This window comes from Rhinolophus sinicus, linkage group LG14 (genome assembly GCF_036562045.2).
Source record: "Rhinolophus sinicus isolate RSC01 linkage group LG14, ASM3656204v1, whole genome shotgun sequence".
Classification (NCBI taxonomy): Eukaryota; Metazoa; Chordata; class Mammalia; order Chiroptera; family Rhinolophidae; genus Rhinolophus; species Rhinolophus sinicus.
The window spans coordinates 45245559-45263721 of NC_133763.1; the positions used below are offsets into that span (position 1 = coordinate 45245559).

General features: G+C 39.4%; 1 protein-coding gene across 2 annotated transcripts in view; it reads right to left on the bottom strand.

Annotated features, from left to right (window-relative positions):
* Positions 1-11218: 11218 nt before the first annotated feature.
* The window catches only part of TRIM33 (tripartite motif containing 33), a 107929-nt gene continuing 100984 nt past the window's right edge, over positions 11219-18163 (bottom strand). The window contains exons 18-20 of one of the 2 annotated variants that reach the window (XM_019730363.2): positions 17818-17970; positions 16319-16369; positions 11219-16239 (exon numbers count right to left, since the gene is read on the bottom strand). In XM_019730363.2, coding sequence (XP_019585922.1) covers positions 16027-16239; positions 16319-16369; positions 17818-17970 — 417 coding nt within the window. In that variant the 3' untranslated portion in view covers positions 11219-16026. The remainder of the gene's footprint in view (positions 16240-16318; positions 16370-17817; positions 17971-18163) is intronic. The other variant, XM_019730364.2, reaches the window with a different exon arrangement.

Genomic DNA, 18163 nt, shown 5'->3' on the forward strand with positions numbered 1-18163 from the left:
GAACTGGGTCAGACTGTGCGCCCATTATGTTTCTTACACAGAAGGACTCCCTGACTCGTGATGTCACCCAGGTCTCACGTTACACAGCCAGCAAACTTCAGACTGGCTTTCCTCACTCAAGTCCCAGAAACGCATGGAAGCTGCCCGTCTCCTCCTGCCCCAGGCCCACCCTCATGAGGGTCTGGGCGAAACCTGCGTAGCGCTGGCTGAGCTGGGTTCGGTCTGGAGGGCAGCCACAGACCCAGGGCAGGAAGGGCATGGACCATGTTTCCCCTTAACCCCTTGTTATTATAATATGTGCTTTATTTGAAAAGAAATAGCTTTTAGGGACATGCCTACAAGTGATAGTACAAAATAAGTACAATTTATCTAAAAACGGCACTAAACATTTACTGAGGGATTCCTATGTGCCACCACTGTTTTTACTCATGAAATCCTCATAAAGACCCTATGAGGCAGGTATTATTACTATTATTCCTATTTTACAGATGAGGAGGCTGAGGCAGAGAAAGGCTGAGGAATTTGCCCAAGGCCACAGAGCTAGGATTCAACCCCAGCAATCTGGCTCTGAGCCCACACTCCTAACTACTAGATAACACTTCTGAAGATGTGTCACCAAAAAAGGAAAACATCTGAGAGCTAGAATATGAGTTATGCACGAAACAGTGCCCAGATAAATTACGTGTAGTGCTGAATAGGAACCATCTGCAGGGGAGAGTGGAGGGGCAGGGGTGGGTGGGGTAAGGGGGTGCGTAGGGCCGAAAGGGAAGACAGGCTCCTAAGGGAGCCCATGGCAGTCCCCTCACAGTGGTGGCCTCAGGTTTCCACATGAGGGCAGCCCAGGGAAGGCCCCCCACAACTTTCTGAGATGGGCCCCCCTGCCGTCTGCTGCTCCTCCACTCCCCAGAACTGCCCAGGGGTGCGCAGACACGAGGACCCCTCCCGCCTGTCCCTGTGTCTCTCCCCACCTCCTAGAAGCTGTGGTTCTCTCTGCAGCCACAGGCCTCATGCCATCTGTTTACCTTCGGTCTGTTCCTGCCTGGAGGCGAGGTAAAGGCCTGAATCCCAGGAGTCACTGCGCCGTTTCAAAACCAATTCGGTCACCTGCAAGCTACCCGGGATGGTTCTGGGTCGGACAATCAGTGCCCTTCCTGAGTGGAGCATGCTGAGGGTGTCTTTAGGGGTGGGGGTGGGGGGTGAATCCTCCTTTCCTGTCATTGGGTAATATTTTCTTGGCCACCTCACCTTGTCAGACCCTTTCTTCCCTTTCCCTCAAGTTCCTTAATATGTGGATCTGGTTTTCAGGACAACCATAATTGACAGTGAAGGTGTCCGCTAATAAAGTGGTTATCTGTCTCATGAAGCGAGTATTTTGAAAGGGCTGTGCTGAGAAAGTTCTTTCGAGGGGACTGCTTCATACACAGAGTGAGTGAGTGAATGAGGTCTTCCAGAAAGAGCCTTGGCAAGGTTGTGTGTGAGCCCAGCCTTGCCCCTGTTCACAGTATGGCCTGCCTCACATCTGAGAATTTTGGTAGCACAGAAGAGGAGGCAGGTTTCAATTAGCCTCGGGTTGTAAGGACAAGGAAAGCTGGAGCGGAAGGAGCAGCACGTGGGAGGTCCCAGCCCTCCACCTCGCTTGTGGGCCGGGGGCTCATCTCTGAATATCTGCTCGGCTCTCCTTCAAGCTGACTCGCGACTGCTGCTTTTCCTCCCCTCTATCTCTTCTCTCTCCTGTAGCTCTGCCGCTGTCTGCATACGTTGTTTCCTCCTAGCTTCAGCCTGCCGAGACCCCTGAAAGCCCAAACTCTGCTTCCTGGTCTTGCTCTACAACATGAACATTTGGCAGCTGACCCCGCGCTGCTTCATTTTCTCCATATTCCCAAATTCAAACGCCTGCTTAGACCAACCAGCTTAAGACCAGCAGAGCCAGGTGCACTGACCTGCAGCAGTGAGGGAGACAGCACCCCAGAGGGCCCAGGAGTCGTCTCACCAAATGCAGGAGAAACTGAGGTGGGTCTGCCCAGTCTGGGTCCCCTGAGTTGAAGCGAGGAGGAGGGGCCATGGCCCTCTTAGGGTGGGCCTCCCACAGTGGGTGGGCACGGCAAACATCGTGCGTGTGGGCCTGGCACAGGGCGAAGAAATCCCACACATGAAAAGGAGGGCTCCACCCCAGAGCTGGGGAAAGCCCTAACCGTCAGCCTGGCTCGGGTCTGACGCATCAGACTCTCTCTGCCGACTGCTCCTGCTTTACCCCCCTACATTGATCTCACTCCTCTTCTCCACCCCACCTCTTCAAGTGAACGGCCATCATTTTAGACATCTTTAACATCTGTCTTTTTATGCACCGGTCTGGAAAAATCCCAACCCTGGATGATTCTGCCCTCTGCTTGCCCTCAGCCAGTTGAACATTAGAGAAAATGAAGAGCCAACTCTCCCACCTGTTAATGACGTACTATATATCAGTTTTCTACCCCGTTTCCCCAAAAATAAGACCTCGCCGGACAATCAGCTCTAATGTGTCTTTTGGAGCAAACATTAATATAAGACCCGGTTTTATTTTACTATAAGACCGGGTCTTATGGGTCTCATATTAATTTTTGCTCCAAAAGACACATTAGAGCTGATGGTCTGGCGAGGTCTTATTTTCGGGGAAACAGGGTAAGTGCTTCACATATAACTTCTGTGTTTCCCCGAAAATAAGACCTACCCCAAAAATAAGCCCCAGTTAAGATCGTCAGCCAGACGGACGCATTTAGTACATTATGACGATGTTCCAGAAGAAGATGACATGACTGTATTTGAATAAATGTAGATTGCTGTACATGAAAAAATAAGACATCCCCAGAAAATACATTCTAAGGCATCTTTTGGAGCAAAAATTAATGTAAGACCCGGTCTTATTTTTGGGGAAATACGATTATTTCTCCCAACAGAAATAAGAGAAAAAGATTACTATTCTTCTCATCGTACAGAAGAGGCTGAAGCATTAAGTGCCATGTAAAAGTCACACGGCTAGTCCAGGTTTCACTGGCTCCAGGGCCTGAACTCTGAGCATCACATTAAAATAAACTGCCCCTTATGTCAAGTCTCACAGGAAATCAGGTTGCTACCAACTTATAAATTCATCATCACCTAACTCTAGGGCATCCATGCCTCAGAATCCTCTTTCTCAGGTGAATTCACTCGCTCCTCTCCCCTATGGCTATTTCAAACTCATTCTTCTCAAATCTCTGATTTGCTCTCTACAACCCCTCATTCCCAGCCGATGACCCTCGATACAATGCACAGAAAAAAAGGAAGCCAGTCAACATGGGTGCCCTCCACTTCCCACCAAACAACTACACACCACGCTTTGCCCGTCTTCTCCTAAATCCACTGTGACAAGAGGGGGTGCCCTTCCTCTTAGCGAAAGCCAGTCCCGCATGCTCTCTGGATCCTGTCTCCTCCGTTTTCCTTGGTACACCTACTCTAGTGATAACCCAGCTCTCGTCTGTCTTCCACCCCTCGTCTGCTGGGTCTTTCATAGCAGCTTTGAACTTGCTCAAGTGCCTCATTATAAAACAAACCATCCCCATCCAGTTCCCTCTCCTTGTCTCTTCCTCATGTGGCCAAATAGGTCTAAAGCATGGTGTATCTTGTCCGGTCAGTTCTTCTGGTGCCTGTCGTGCTGTAGAATGAGAGCAGCAACAGGCTCTGGATGACCACAGAGGGCTTCGTGCTGTCGGCACCACCACACAGCCCTGCCTTTCTGTGCGCTGACCAGCGGGGACCACAGATCTCAGCAGCACCAGTCCCTTCAAGGTTTTATGCCAGAATAATTCCGAATTGTCAAGCCCTTCAAGGGTCACACTCTGCACCATCGGCAGTGGCTTCTCCAACCCAACCTGAAGAACACTCTTGACCCACAACCAGGTATTATCACTAACGGCTGCCCGATCGCCCAAGGGTGCTTTCACCTCTCGGATTTGAAAGAAGACGAAGAGGATACCGCTTGTGAGGTTTGGCAGCCTCTTCAAGTAGAACAGAAACCTTCAAGAGTCCCCACCTACTACTCATACGTGTGGACTGCTTAGTGCTGCAGCCTCCAGCCCAGGAAAGCATCTGCCATCCACCCTGAACATTCACCCTGGTTACCTACAGGACATTGCATCTCTGAAATCACTCAGCTCAGGTTCCCTTGTAATTCCAACCAGATTCTACTATAACTTCAGTAGCATCCTAAGTGTGGCCAACTCCTAGAGAGGCATCTCTCGTGTACTGTATCGCAGCCTGGTTCTGGAGAACCCCCCGCCACTTGCCTCCCCCAAGGCGCTGGCTGACTTCTACCCCTCTCACTTACCTTGCTCTTCAAGACACAAGCACATCTCTGAAAATGTTCTGGCCTCCTGATCACCTGAAACATTCCTCCAGGAAATGTATGGCTTAAGACCATGAAATCCTCCTGACGGGGGATCAGTTGAAGAGTTTAGTGGACAGGCTGAAGAAGTCAGTGATAAGACTGATGCCCAGGAGAAGGGAAGATGCCAAGAGGCAGAAATTCACCTTCAAAGAACAGACTCGGCCGTTTGTTTAAATGCAGGTAGTAATGTATTGGGTGGGACCTTTCAGTCACGACTCGTAGCTTTGGAACTCGCCTGTGCATCCCCACCCAAATGGGTATCACGGAGGATATGTGGTTCACGTGCAAATGAGCACATGAATAGTCATGGACTGACTCATGTTATTTGGTCTGACGTAGAACGTGCACATGGAAGTAGTGGAAAGAGAATTGTGATGAGCCCCTGCATAGTGAGACCTACTAAATGGGAACATATATGAAGGATCTATGAATGCACGGAGACAGCAAAGAAAGAAAATGTGCTGAAACAAGTGTGTTATGTAAGACATGTCCTCAGTTGGGTTTTCTTGTCTTGGAAGAAAAAGTGAGTAGAAATGAGTTGGTGAATAATCCCTCTTTTACTCCTCTATAGAAGGAATTGGGTAAAACAAGTAGTTATTTCTTCTTCATATGATTAGACCTAGTTTATAAAGCCACCTGTCCTTGGAGTTTTTTTAATGAAAGATTTTTAATTATAGATCCAATTTCTTTAGAAGAATTTGCAGCTTTAATTTTTCTAGCAATTTTTAAATTTCATGTAAAATTTCTTATTGGCAGCTATATTTTTTAAATTTTTAATTTTCAGTTGTAAAACAAAACACAGATAACCACACAAATGTATAGTTTAGTGAATTTTGGTAACTATGCTTGTAACTACCAATTAGAATAAAAGAACCCTAGTAGCCACCCCATAAGTCCCTCCGTATGTCCTGTTTCTATCACAAACTTTTTCCTGCTATTGATTTCAAATTTTATCCCACTGTTGACGAATACCAGGGGTGCCAAAAAATGTATACAAGTAGACACTTTGGTCAGCGTTGCTCAAGCAGTAGTTCGCTGTAATCAGAAGTGTCTGGGCGCTGATGGGAACCACTTTGAGCACCTCTTGCAATTGCAGAAGTCAAACGTGACTTGTATTCATCTTTTGTTACCGGTATATATTGAGTATTACAATTTTAGTAGTTTTTTCCTTTCTTAAAATGTGTATGCATTTTTTTTGGCACCCTTTGTACACTTTGCATTTTCTATCCTCTTCAATTCATGGGGGTTTATTTTATGGTGCAGCACACGATCTATCCTAGAGAATGCTCCTTGGGCACTGTTATCTGCAGTTATCCGATCAGTGATTTTATGTAGCTCGTCTTCTCACCTTCATCTCATTGTTGATCTTCTGCCTAGTTGTTGTACACATTTCCGAAAGTGGAATATTGGTCTCCAGCCATTACTGTCGTATTGTCTGCTTCTCCCTTCATGTCTGTTGATTTTTGCTTTCATGTGTTGTATTTTGGTGCTGTTAGATGTACATGCTTAAAATTGTTAAATCTCCCTGATGTCAATTGACACTGTTATCATTATAAAATGTCCCTCATACCATTTTGTTTGAAACTCTATTCTGTCTAAAAGTACCATTTCTTTGAAAATAAGACCTAGCCAGACAATCAGCTCTAATGGTCTTTTCGAGCAAAAGTTAATATAAGACCTGGTATAGTATACTATACTATATTATTATATTAGACCCGGTCTTTTAGTAAAACAAGACTGGGTCTCACATTAATTTTTGCTCTAACAGACGCATTAGAGGTGATTGTCCAGCTAGGTCTTATTTTCAGGGAAACACGGTATGGCCACTTCAGCTTTGTGGGTGCTGTTTGTAGAACGTATCTTATTCCCTAGTGCTTTCAATACGTTTGTATCTTTGTATCTCAAGTGTGTCTCCTGTAAACAGTGTATAGTTGAATCAGGTCTTTTTATCCTAACACTCTCTGCCATTTGAATTGTTTAATCCATTCATATTTAATGTTATTATTATTACTGATTTGTTGAGTTAATGCCTGTGATTTTAGTTTTTATTTTCTATGTCTCATGTCTTTTTTGTTCTTTCATTCTTCCTCTAATGCTTTCACTTTAACTTACTATTTTCCAAAGTAGTATTTAATTTCTATAATAAATTTTTGCTGTATTTTTGAGGGTTTCTTTTTAAGTTGCTTTAGGGTTTACCATATAAGAGCTTGGACAATTAAGTTTCCGAATTCATCCTAGGAAAAGTGCTACATACCTCATTGCTGAATATCACTATGGTCACCTTCCAAGTACTCCCCTTGGGAAGCAATGCACTGACACTAGCGCCTAGTCCATACTTCAAAGCACTTTTGGAACTCTTTTCTGGAATGGCCATCACAGCTGTTGTCGTATTACCCTTGATGTCCTGAATGTCGTCAAAATGTCTTCCTTTCAATATTATATCTTTTATGTTCGGGTAAAGAAAGAAGTGATTGGAGGCCAGATCAGGTGAGTAGGGAAGGTATTCCAAGACAGTTATTTGTTTACTGGCTAAAAACTCTCTTACAGACAGAGCCATGTGGGCTGGTACATTGTCTTGATGCGAGAGCCATGAATTGCTGGTGAAAAGTTCAGGTCATCTAACTTTTTCACGCAGCCTTTTCAGCACTTCCAAATAGTAAAATTAGTTAACTGTTTGTGTAGTTGGTACAAATTCATAATGAATAATCCCTCTGATATCGAAAACGGTTAGCAACATCATTCCAACAAGTTCTTGAACTTAATTGTCAGACCTCGTACATCGTATCAGAATCAACTCCAGATTTATACTAGGCTAATTCCATATAGAACATTACTCATACAGCTCTATTCCCGTTTCCTTCTTTTTGTGATATTGTTATAAACGTCCATTAATGTTACAAACCAATCAATCACTGTTATTACTGTACCAACTATAGTAATATCCTTAGGATAATACAACTTTGCTCATACCTACCTCCATATGCTATTAGTAAATACAATATACATATATTACATTTCTGTATGGACCCAACAATGCATCAAATAATTTTATATAGTTGCTTTCTTAAACAGTTAAGAGGAAGGAAATATGCATTTATGCTGTCGTATATAATTACATAATTACCTTTACTGGTGTGGATTCAATTTACTACATGGTGTCACTTGCTTTCTACCTGAACTCTTCTTTTAGTATTTTTCGTAAGGCAGGTCTGCTAGCAACAAATCTGACTGGTCATTTGTCTTCCCACGCAGGCGCTTGTTATTCCCCCACCTCCACTATTTTTAATAGTCTCTTGTTCATTCCTCATTTTTTTATATTCTCTTGTATTTCTTATCCATATTTCATTGAATCTAAGCCATCAAGTATTGCAAGACATACCATGTTTTGTACCACTAACATAGCCAATATAATATTACAATGCTATCCCAATTTTAGAGATGTTAAAATGTTTTTTTTAATGTGTCTTTGAATACTCATCCAATAATTCCAGTATCTACAGTCATTGTAGGTCAGATTCTGTTTCTCCTGATTTTTAAATAATGACTTGTTTCTCATTTTTGTGACTTTGAATGACTCCAGGATCATGGGAACACTACCTATGAAAATTCTTTGAGACTGGATTTAAAAAGTCCTTTCTTTTAAGAGAGTATTAACCTATGTTTCGTTTAAGAGCCTGGAAATCACCTCTAACCTGAAACCATTTTAAATTCTTACTTTTTCTGATCACATGGGTAGTATGAGTCTGATTCCAAAACTGTTTTAAGTGTCAGCTTGTGAATAATTTTTTTTTTCTCCCTTCCACCCAGTTTTCTTTCTCTCCTCTCTCTGAGGCAGGGTACTCTGGTTTATTGTTTCACTGACTGTATCATATTTTGAGGTCCTGGGTTTTGGAAGACTATCTCACACTGACGTCACACTGATGTTAGTCCTAAGGTTTATCTCCCTGTCAAAGCTTAGCCCATTCCAAAACCTTTAGAACACAAGGATTGGCAGAGCCCTCGTCCTCTTTAACACTTCTCTGAATTCATGCCTTTTATTCCACCCCCCACTAACCCTTATTTTGAAAATGTCAAGTCTCCAAAAATTTGAAACAATAAAAACCTTTCACTAGAATTCACCAGTTGTTAATTCTGCCACATTTGCACTGTCACATATATACTCTACACATAAACACACATTTTGCCTAGCCATTTCAAAATAACAGAATGACCCTTTATTTCTAGATACTTCAGCACACACCTAAGAAAAAGGTCATTCTCCTATATAAGCACAAATCCATTATCACACCTAAGAAAATTAAACATTCCATTATCACTTAAGAGTTCATATACCAATTTCCACAAATGGCCCTAAAATGTCCTTAATGGCTGGGTTTATTTAATTCAACATCAAATCTAAGTTCATGTATTGCATGTTGTTTGATCTAGAACAGTCTCCCCACCTGTTTTACACAAGTTACTTCAAGAAGGTCACACTATGTGTCTCTGCAAATGTCCTACATTCCACTTTTGTCTATTCCACATGATTGAATTCAGGTCAAACAGTTTTGGTAAAAATGCTATAGGTGATAGGGTGAATAAAGCTTTGAGTACTTTTCTTCCTTGCTAGCTCAGCAATATATTTAAAAAACTTTTTTAAAATGAATCTTACCCATCATTTCAAATGTTTTGTGCCATCGGGAGAATTCCTCAAGGCATGCAGTCAGCCATGTTATCAGGAACAGATGTCCCTATGTATTGCCTTTCCAAATCACCAATAGTAACATCTTTACAAATGAAGGAATAGTGATATAGTTACCACTACCTGAGGCCAGGTAATATGCAAATGGGAAGCTTGAGACAAAAACCTTGTATCAGGTGCTGTATCCTATCAATTCATTTTTGAAGTTAATCCCTATAAGTCTAGGACTTAATATGAGTGTTTGTTGGAGTCTAGAAATCTAAGGATCAATTAAATTAGTGAAGGACAAGTGACATGTATGAATAAAGGATAGATTGAAAAGTCTTGGGGACTGTATTGAAGTCTTTTCTTACTTCTCAATAAAAAAGGGAAAAATTAAATTTCTAACCTGCCCCTTTTAAATGGAAATAGGAAGAGAAAGTAGGAGAAATGAAACTGCTTGTTGAGAGCTTATATGTGTCAACTTTGTGCTATAAATGATCTCGTGTCCATATTAATTCAATGAGCTGGTTATGACTATCCTCATTTCACAAACAATCCACGTGAAACTCAGAGTTCATACAGGTAACTGGTAAACCTGTTTACCACTTCAAACCAAAGGGCTCAAACCGGCCTGACCCATGGCCAAAACCCATGCTTTTCCCACTACACAAAATGTATCTAGAAAGATAATTTGGAAGTACCATTCGGTTATTTCACTTAGTTATTCGTGGCCATAAGTTTTGTATAACCTAGAGAAAAATAAAAGTCAAATTTCTTGAAAAACCAGTCTACACTCAATCATTCACTTAACTCACTGTACTCTCGCTGCTGCTCAAAATGGAAGCGCTCTGATCGAGGTCATTTATGGCTTCTATGTGCTCGTCAACGGCCCCTTTACTTTCACTTCATCTCTTGCTCTAACACTTGGTATCACTGATACCTCACACCCCTTCTTCTTAAGACCTTTTTCTCTTGTTCCGTGACTTAATCCAGTTACCTGTGGAATCCTTTTTCCTACCCCTTAAATGTGGTTTCCTCTGCTACAGTAAGTATTCTATTCTTCTCATTCTATAAATTTCCGAGGCAATCATCATCCTCTCACATTGTTCTAGTTACCAACCGTTATGCTGGTGGCTCACCGCTGACAGTTCTTTACTGAGCGCCGACGTGCTAGGCATGTTCAGTGATGACTAACACAGACATGAGTCCTGCTGAGTCTTACAGGCTTCATCTGTAGCCCAGGGATCCATACGCGCACCAGAGCCATGGAACCTGCAGAAGTCCCCACAGGCACCTTAATACTCAGCATATCCCCAACCTGCACTCACTCCCCTCCACTCGTATCTATTCCCGTCTCCCCTCTTTATTATTTTAATGGGTGTCATACAAAATAAAATATGCCACAGGCAACCCCATGATCTCAATTATTGGTCTATTTTACTTTTGAAATCGCTCTGATATTTGACTGTTATTTTCCATCTATACGGATGGACAGCTAACTTAGGGCTCACCTGGATTATTCACAGTCTACACTGCCTGTCCACCTCCAATATTCTCCATAACCCATTCTTCACAGTGAAAACGATCTTTCCAAAAGGCAAAAGATTATGTCAGCTCTCCAAGCCGCATCCTGCTTCCAATTCTTTCGGAGCTCCTCGGTGCCCTCAGTGTAAGCCCAAAACACTTGAGGGTGACTTTCAAGACACTATGCTTGAAATGGAGCCCCCTCAGTTCTCCACCTTTGTACTTTACTACTCCAGCTTAAACTCCACGCCAGCCAAACTGAACTTGTCAAGTCCTGAAATGCATACATGTTCTCCCTCATTTTCAGGCTTCTGTATATTTTATTCACTTTTCCCTTTCTCTTTGCCTGGACCACTGTCCTATCTTTTCTAAGTGAAAGAGGTCACTTCCCTGACCAAAAAAGTTAGGGGTTAGATCCTTTCGTCGGTGTCCCTACTCTGTTCTGAGCTAACCCCTGTCATAACACTCATCACGTTCATAAAGGGGCTCAACACTTGCGAGAGCAGGGACTGTATTTCAGCTGGTTCGCTACTACATCTCCAGTGCCTGGTACGTGGTGCAAATTTTTTAAAAATGAATTGAAATGATTAAGTCTCAACTCAAAGAGGAAGAAAAAAGGAAATTCATTTGAAAACTTTTTCCATTTTCTAATTTAATAGAAATAACCAAAACAATGTGGCTTTCAAACAAGGCTTTAAACTAATCTAATACAACTTCTACAACACATTCCAGAGCATTATAACAGGAAATATTTACAGGCAGCTAATGTATTAAATAACCATGAAAAAAAAAAAAACTTGCGTTTATTACACACCAGCAAAAAACACAGGAACGGAACAATTAGAAACTGCAACCTTGTTTTAAAAAATTAAATATGATTAGAGAATACAATACCACAGAAACAGCACTTTTTCTTTAAGAATCATATTGAAGGGTAGTTAACCATGTGCAAAAATAATAGTAGTTGTAGTAGTAGTAGTAGTAATAATAATAATAATAATAATTAATAATAATGGGGGGGAGACCAGTTGAAATACTGTAAGCAAGGAATGAGTAACGCTGTGAATTTAACCCTTTCGTGTGTCAGTACGTCTACATAAAAAATTAACAGGCTTTCAGATTGCACAAATCTTGTTTTATAGGCTTATATACATGTTTCACTGTGAATTTAAAACATAGTAAATGCCTATTATTTTTCAGACCAGGAGCAGACATGCGTTTCATTCTTAAGATCAAAATTTAGGCCACACTTGAAAGGGAGTATTACAGTGGCACTTAGAAAATTATTTCAGTGCCTTCCCACATATAAATTTGGTGCATTTAAAAGAACAGCATTTTTAATTTTAAAGATCACTTGCTAGAAAAGGGCTAAACTTAATTTTGTACACTTTGTAGTTAATGACAAATATATCTAAACTGACTGATTTTTTAAGGTAATTTAGTTTTTCAGATACAATAAAAAAATATATAAAAGACCACGAAGGCAAACACAAGGACCTAAGATGGAAGGAATGCGACACATGCATTTTCACCAAGTAAAAGAAACCATTATATCCCAGAGTAATGGGATTTCAAGACATTTGAAATCTTAAAATGTCTTTGTAAACTGTGGCATATAAATTTTTTTTTCTTAAAAAAGTACCTTCAATTTTTTTACTCAAACACCTACTTTTAAAAAAATATGCAACTTTCCCCAATTTTTAAAATAAAATGCCACAATATATTGTCATTAGCTCCAGCACACATTTAGTTTTCTTAATTTTTAAAAGATAAACTGGGTGATATGCATACAAACTTTCCCATAAAATCACCATCCAGGAGAGGCTTGATGATGACATGCGTAGGCAACAGACTTAAAGCAGTGTTATTGCTTTATCAAGGAGACAACTGTGAGAGAAACAAAACATCCAGGTCCGGTGCGTGATCAAATCGTGATACGCCTTGAAAACCTTGAATCACCTTCAGCAGACTATTCACGTAACAGGTATGAATTAAGAATTCATGATATGAATTAAGAACTTGATTGTTTTTAATTAAAATTAGGGGAGTTGGAGTGCGTAGATTTTATAAAAACTACTCACCGATCCAATGCAGATTATGCAAATAAGCAGTGCTAACTTCAACAAGAAATGAGACTTTTGTACTTCACGTGTTCTATGTGAGTGGGAGTGGGTAAGGGACTTAAAAGGTCAAGGGAGAGGGGGCGACAGCATCTACTCCCATTTTGGGTACTAAGAGACTGTTTAATGACATCCTCATATGGTAGGCCACAATCCAAGGGCACAGTCAGAAGACCTAAATCTAATGACTTATTAACACTAATCACTAATAATTACATGGCAGGATACCTGCTGAGGTAATTGATAAACTTTTTCCCTCTATTTAAAAACATTATTTCTTTGGATTAACTAAAAAGTTTAAAATCTGTTACAACAAAAAGGGAGAATTAACATTAAAATCTATTTAAAATTCCCTTATATAAGAAATAGAAGTCAGAAAGTACCTTGTTGATTCTAAAAAGGATCATTTCAACAGTAGATCCAATGCCTTATCATTTCTCCATGGTCAGGATTTGATGTTTCTATAGAGTGCATGACCTTCCACTGTAATCAAACTTTGGAACATGCACACGTTTCACCTTGCAAAGCAACTCCTTTACTCAGCGAATCAGCTCCGCAAAGAGTGGAAAAAAAATACAAATTTAGGCCAGAGGAACAGACTGAGAGACACTTTGTTCTCTGTGTTCTGATGGGAGATACAAACTAAAATGTGGCAAAAACTTTGCAAGCTTTTAAGGAAACATTAACATCTCCAAATCTAAAATACTGCCTTATAACCAGGAATACAAATGCGAGAGTATCAAAACAAACTGCCTTCAGAAATTGATATCCAATGTTTGTCTTTTTAAAACATAAATAGGAAAACATGTAAGGTAGTTGGACATCAATTTAAGTTTTTATACTTTTAACAGTCATATTAGACAGTCCCAAAGAGATCAGCTTAGAAACAGAGTGATCAATGTGCAAGGAAAAAAAAAACTTAAAAGACATCTAAAGGGAACACACTCATGTAATAATGGCGTGATAGCTATTAATTAATGGTAATGGCTCAGCCATATGAATTATCTTCTGGTAATAGAAATGGAGCCTATTAAATGTTGAAATAAAGTGGCTTTTTAAGAACTAACCTTATTAAAACAAAGAAAAAACAAAACAAAAAACCCCACCCGCCACCCCCAAATTCTGAGAAGGCCCCGAATACTGAGAAATATTTACTTAAAATTTTGCCCCCCATTGGTAAAACTTATATATGACTTATTATCTAAGAATCGTGAAAGAATTCCTATGAAGAGCAAGTATAAAATATCAGAACTCAGTAACGTGACAAAATGAAGCTATACTGCTACTCATCATGTTCCAAAAATGTGCTCTTAGATGTCTCCTAATAAATGGAAATCACGAATGTTGTAGGAAAAGGGAAATGAGCACAGATAAAAGCATTTTTATATAATTTTCTCCCTTTTACAAGAAACTCTCCTTAATAACTTGAAATTTGAGTGATAAAACAGTTTGGTATGTTTTTAAATTTAACTTACAACAAAACGGAAAGAGATGCTAAAAGGAAGCTACAGGATGAAATACGGCAATAGCAATGCCAGAATCACTGCTGTTTAAATGTACCATCAGAAGGCCTGAACCATAGTCATGTTTACCCCCACCACCCGTTAAGAAAAAAAACAACCCAAAGGAATTTGCATAATCATTTCTTTAGAGCACTTTATTTGATTTAATATGCACTAAAAAATATTTACCTCTTAGACAATTATATCAAATAATATTTTTCTGAGTAGTCTACCGTCTGAACTGCTTATGCTGATTTTTTGAAAAGGCAAACGAGTTGCCACAAATCTGCTGACGTCTGAAAAATACCTAATGGCGAGTCTTCTATTTTGGTCACTGTATAGTCTAGTGTGTCCATACAAAAGTAGGACTAAAATCTTTAATTCAACAAAAGAGAAGTCTGTGCACAGTCTAGAACACACGTCTTGGATATGAGCATCACAAATGAAGAGAAGAAAAATGACACAGAGCCAGGGTGGTTTATCTGCCTCAGGTGCTGAAATCAGGGTAATGAAGGTGGGTTTACTCTAGTAACCATTCAAGTGGGGATTGGCTCATTTTCAGGATTTACTTACAGGTGTCTTCTAAGTCCTTTAAGCCCCCAGTCCATGCAAATGTCCCACTTGGTGGACGATGAGTAATCTAACCCCACCGGGTTTATTTCAGTATTTTGATATTTTAATAATAAGCTGCTTCTGAAGATTTTCTGAGAAGTCTGTTCTCTATTAAAATAAGATAGAACCTCAAAATATGAATGTGAACAATAGAAATAGACAGCATATATTACAAATCCATTCTTGATAGGAACATTAGTAAGAATACACATTAGCTTAAAAAACAGGCTCAGCAAATGTTGCTGATCTGCCAAGAGTTTTAGTTCACTATTTACAAATAAGACAAAGTGAAATACAGAAAATTTTACACATTTGGTAGTTGACAGATTACTGTTTGCCAATAGCGGTCTATCAGAAAACTGCTATGAAGGAAGACTGGATAAGAGCCAGTTGTTACCTTCTCAATCCAATTTAAATGTACAGAAAACTAGGTTAATTTTGTAACAAACATTCTGCCTTTCATGATCTGATGATTTGACGGGGAGGTGCAATTCTGTGGACGTGTTTTCTGGAAATGACCACTGTGTGATCTGCTGCTGGAAAGTTACCTTATTTCAGTACATCATTAAAGTTGATTAAATGAGGATCAAGGGTCATGTTTCTGAGACTCCAAATATAAATAGAAAACAAAACTACTGTTGAGATCTCTAAACCAACAAAAAAACTAAGGCCCAACAGAATCCAAAGGAGAAAAAATATAAGGGGATGATGATTCAATGCACATCTGCGCTGTTACCAAAGTGGAATCTCAGCAACTTTGATTTTCACTAGAAAACCAGCCAGTATGGAAGTACGTGGAGGGGGCGGCATAAAAGTTGTTTAATAACTGCGCTCTGGTCCAGAAAGACAATTGATCAAGCGACATGACCCTCGGGAATTACCGTACCCAGCATTCTGCACCACCGGTACCACAGTCACCAACGCCTGCCAATTCTAACAGTCAGAACTATCCTCGTTAGTAACAGAAATCTTCAAATCATTTCATTTTTGCTTTTTTATTTTTACTTTTAAAGTTGAAAATAGAGTTCTCTCCCCTTTTCTTGACAAGCATGTTCTCTGTCCATGATTTCAACCTAATACTGTGTAAAAGCTATCAGCTTCTTCAAGGAGGTGCCCACTGTAAGCAGGATAGTCCAGCAACACTTAAAGTGTATTTCTTGTCTCTTTCTCTCTTTTTTAAAACAATTGATTTAAGTTCATGTCATTTTACTTTATATGTAATGGTCTCTCGTCTGACTTTAGGCGTTTTCTGCGGGGCTGTATAAAGTCTTCGTCAGAGTCCTCAGTTACCTCACCATCATCCTCTTCCTGCTCAAACTCGGGCAAAGGTGCGAAGGTCCTGTCTGAGTAGATCTCTGTGAGTTTATCTTCAAAGTACAATGCAACTGCTTTCCCTGCCTGAGCTACTTCTGAATCAGCCTGCAAGCAAAAGATAGGGATATTCACCTATTGGTAATGCATATTCCTTCACCAAGTTTGCATGGTCTGAAAAGCTTACCTTCAAATTAATCTCTTGTGTTTCTGCATAAACTTGAACAACTCTCATCATCTAAAAAGGATACCAGAGTCAAAAAAAAAAAAAGGGAAATTATAAACCTTTCTAAAGTTATGAGACTGCATAGGATTGGCAATGAAAGTCAGCCACACTAGGGAGAACAAATTGCTATGACCAGATTATAAATGCTTTCTAAAATTCTACAGAACATGGAACCACTTTCTTTACAAAGTTCTGTTACTAAAGCTACTGTGAAACCTCAGTAATTGTCTCAATTCTGAATTAGTGAGGTCAATCTGAATAGAAATTGGTCTGAACACATCCATCTATTTAAGAGAAAAATATTTGTGAAACGAATAAGAAATATTACTTTTAAAAATCTGTCAAACTTTCGACAAACCACTTAATCAGAATTCCATTTGTATGGCAATTTGTTAATCATAAATCACTTAACTATCACTATAGCAGATAAAATGGATTTTCTTCCTGGAAAATGTTATCTATAGCTCATGAAAGCACATTTATTTGAAAATAATCTAAGTGGATTAGAAAATAAGACAAAATACTTGGGACTGTATTAATTTAACTTCGAATGAAGTTTTACTCTGTTCTCTGCTCTGTTCTCTGTGGCATAGTGCTTGCTATAAAGGTGACTAGACTTTTCACCTAATATAGACTTTTTTTTTTGTAAAAAATCACCTGGATGCTTCCAGAGGCAGTTATGAGTACACTTTAAATGATTCAATGTGATTTCTTTTAGTAATACTCATATGGCACCCAAATTTCATCAGCAATAAAGAAGAAATTTTAGTATTAATCTTTCTCAAGATTTTGTGGATTCTCATCCAATTCCATTTTCTCTTTCTACAATAATGAAAATCTTCCTTAACAAATCTTCCTTTGAGATTTGACTTTTCCCAAAGGTAAATGCAATTATTTCCCTGAAGGAAGTACACATCACATTTCTTTTCAAGGTATGGATAGCCCATCCTGGTCCTCAAAACCAAACACCACATAACCGCAGTTAAAGAGAATCGTACTGCTGAGGTGAGAACACAACATTTTATCCTCTGGGCTACTATTCAAAGTAAGCCACCAGAGATTAGCTTATGATTTTAAGGGTCTACATTTATAGGTACAAATGCCTTTCCTAAATGTAACCTAAATGTAGGCTATTTATAATCATTTCTCACAAAATACACTTAAGTACAGGCTACTTTCTATACTTATCTCCATCCTCAACTTGTTCAGGAAGGGATAGTCAATAATATTCTTAATATATTATATTTAAGTATATACTGCAAATTGTACACAGTAAACTTCCTTCTTTTGAGCTGCAGATGCAAATTTTACTTTGACAGAACTGAAGCAGAAAAAAAAAACTTTTAAAATCAAATTAGAAAAACCTCTTGCCGGGAAAAGAAAAATCCAAAAAATAAAACAAGCAAGCAAACAAACACACACTAATAATCCAAAATTCTATAGTTTGGAAGCTAACATACTTCATTAAACCTTTCACAGTTCTTGAAGATCAAACGGACATCAGCCACAAAGTCGTCTGGGATTTGGTAGTGTTGGGAATGTTTTTTCTGCAGCTTCTTTTTCACGGTGGATAAATCCATTGGTTTCTTTATAATTTTATAGTAGTTTGGTATCTAAAGAAACAAATACATAAGGCTAGATAAGGATTCTCCAAAAATGCTAAACTGATTAATTTGAAAATGTGTATTAATTTTAGAAAAAAATGTGTTGATTATTGAGCCAGCTGCTTGCAAATTCTGAGTATATATACACATAGTGAATGTACTTTAAATCTTCTGCCCCAATCATATCACAAAAATCAAATCA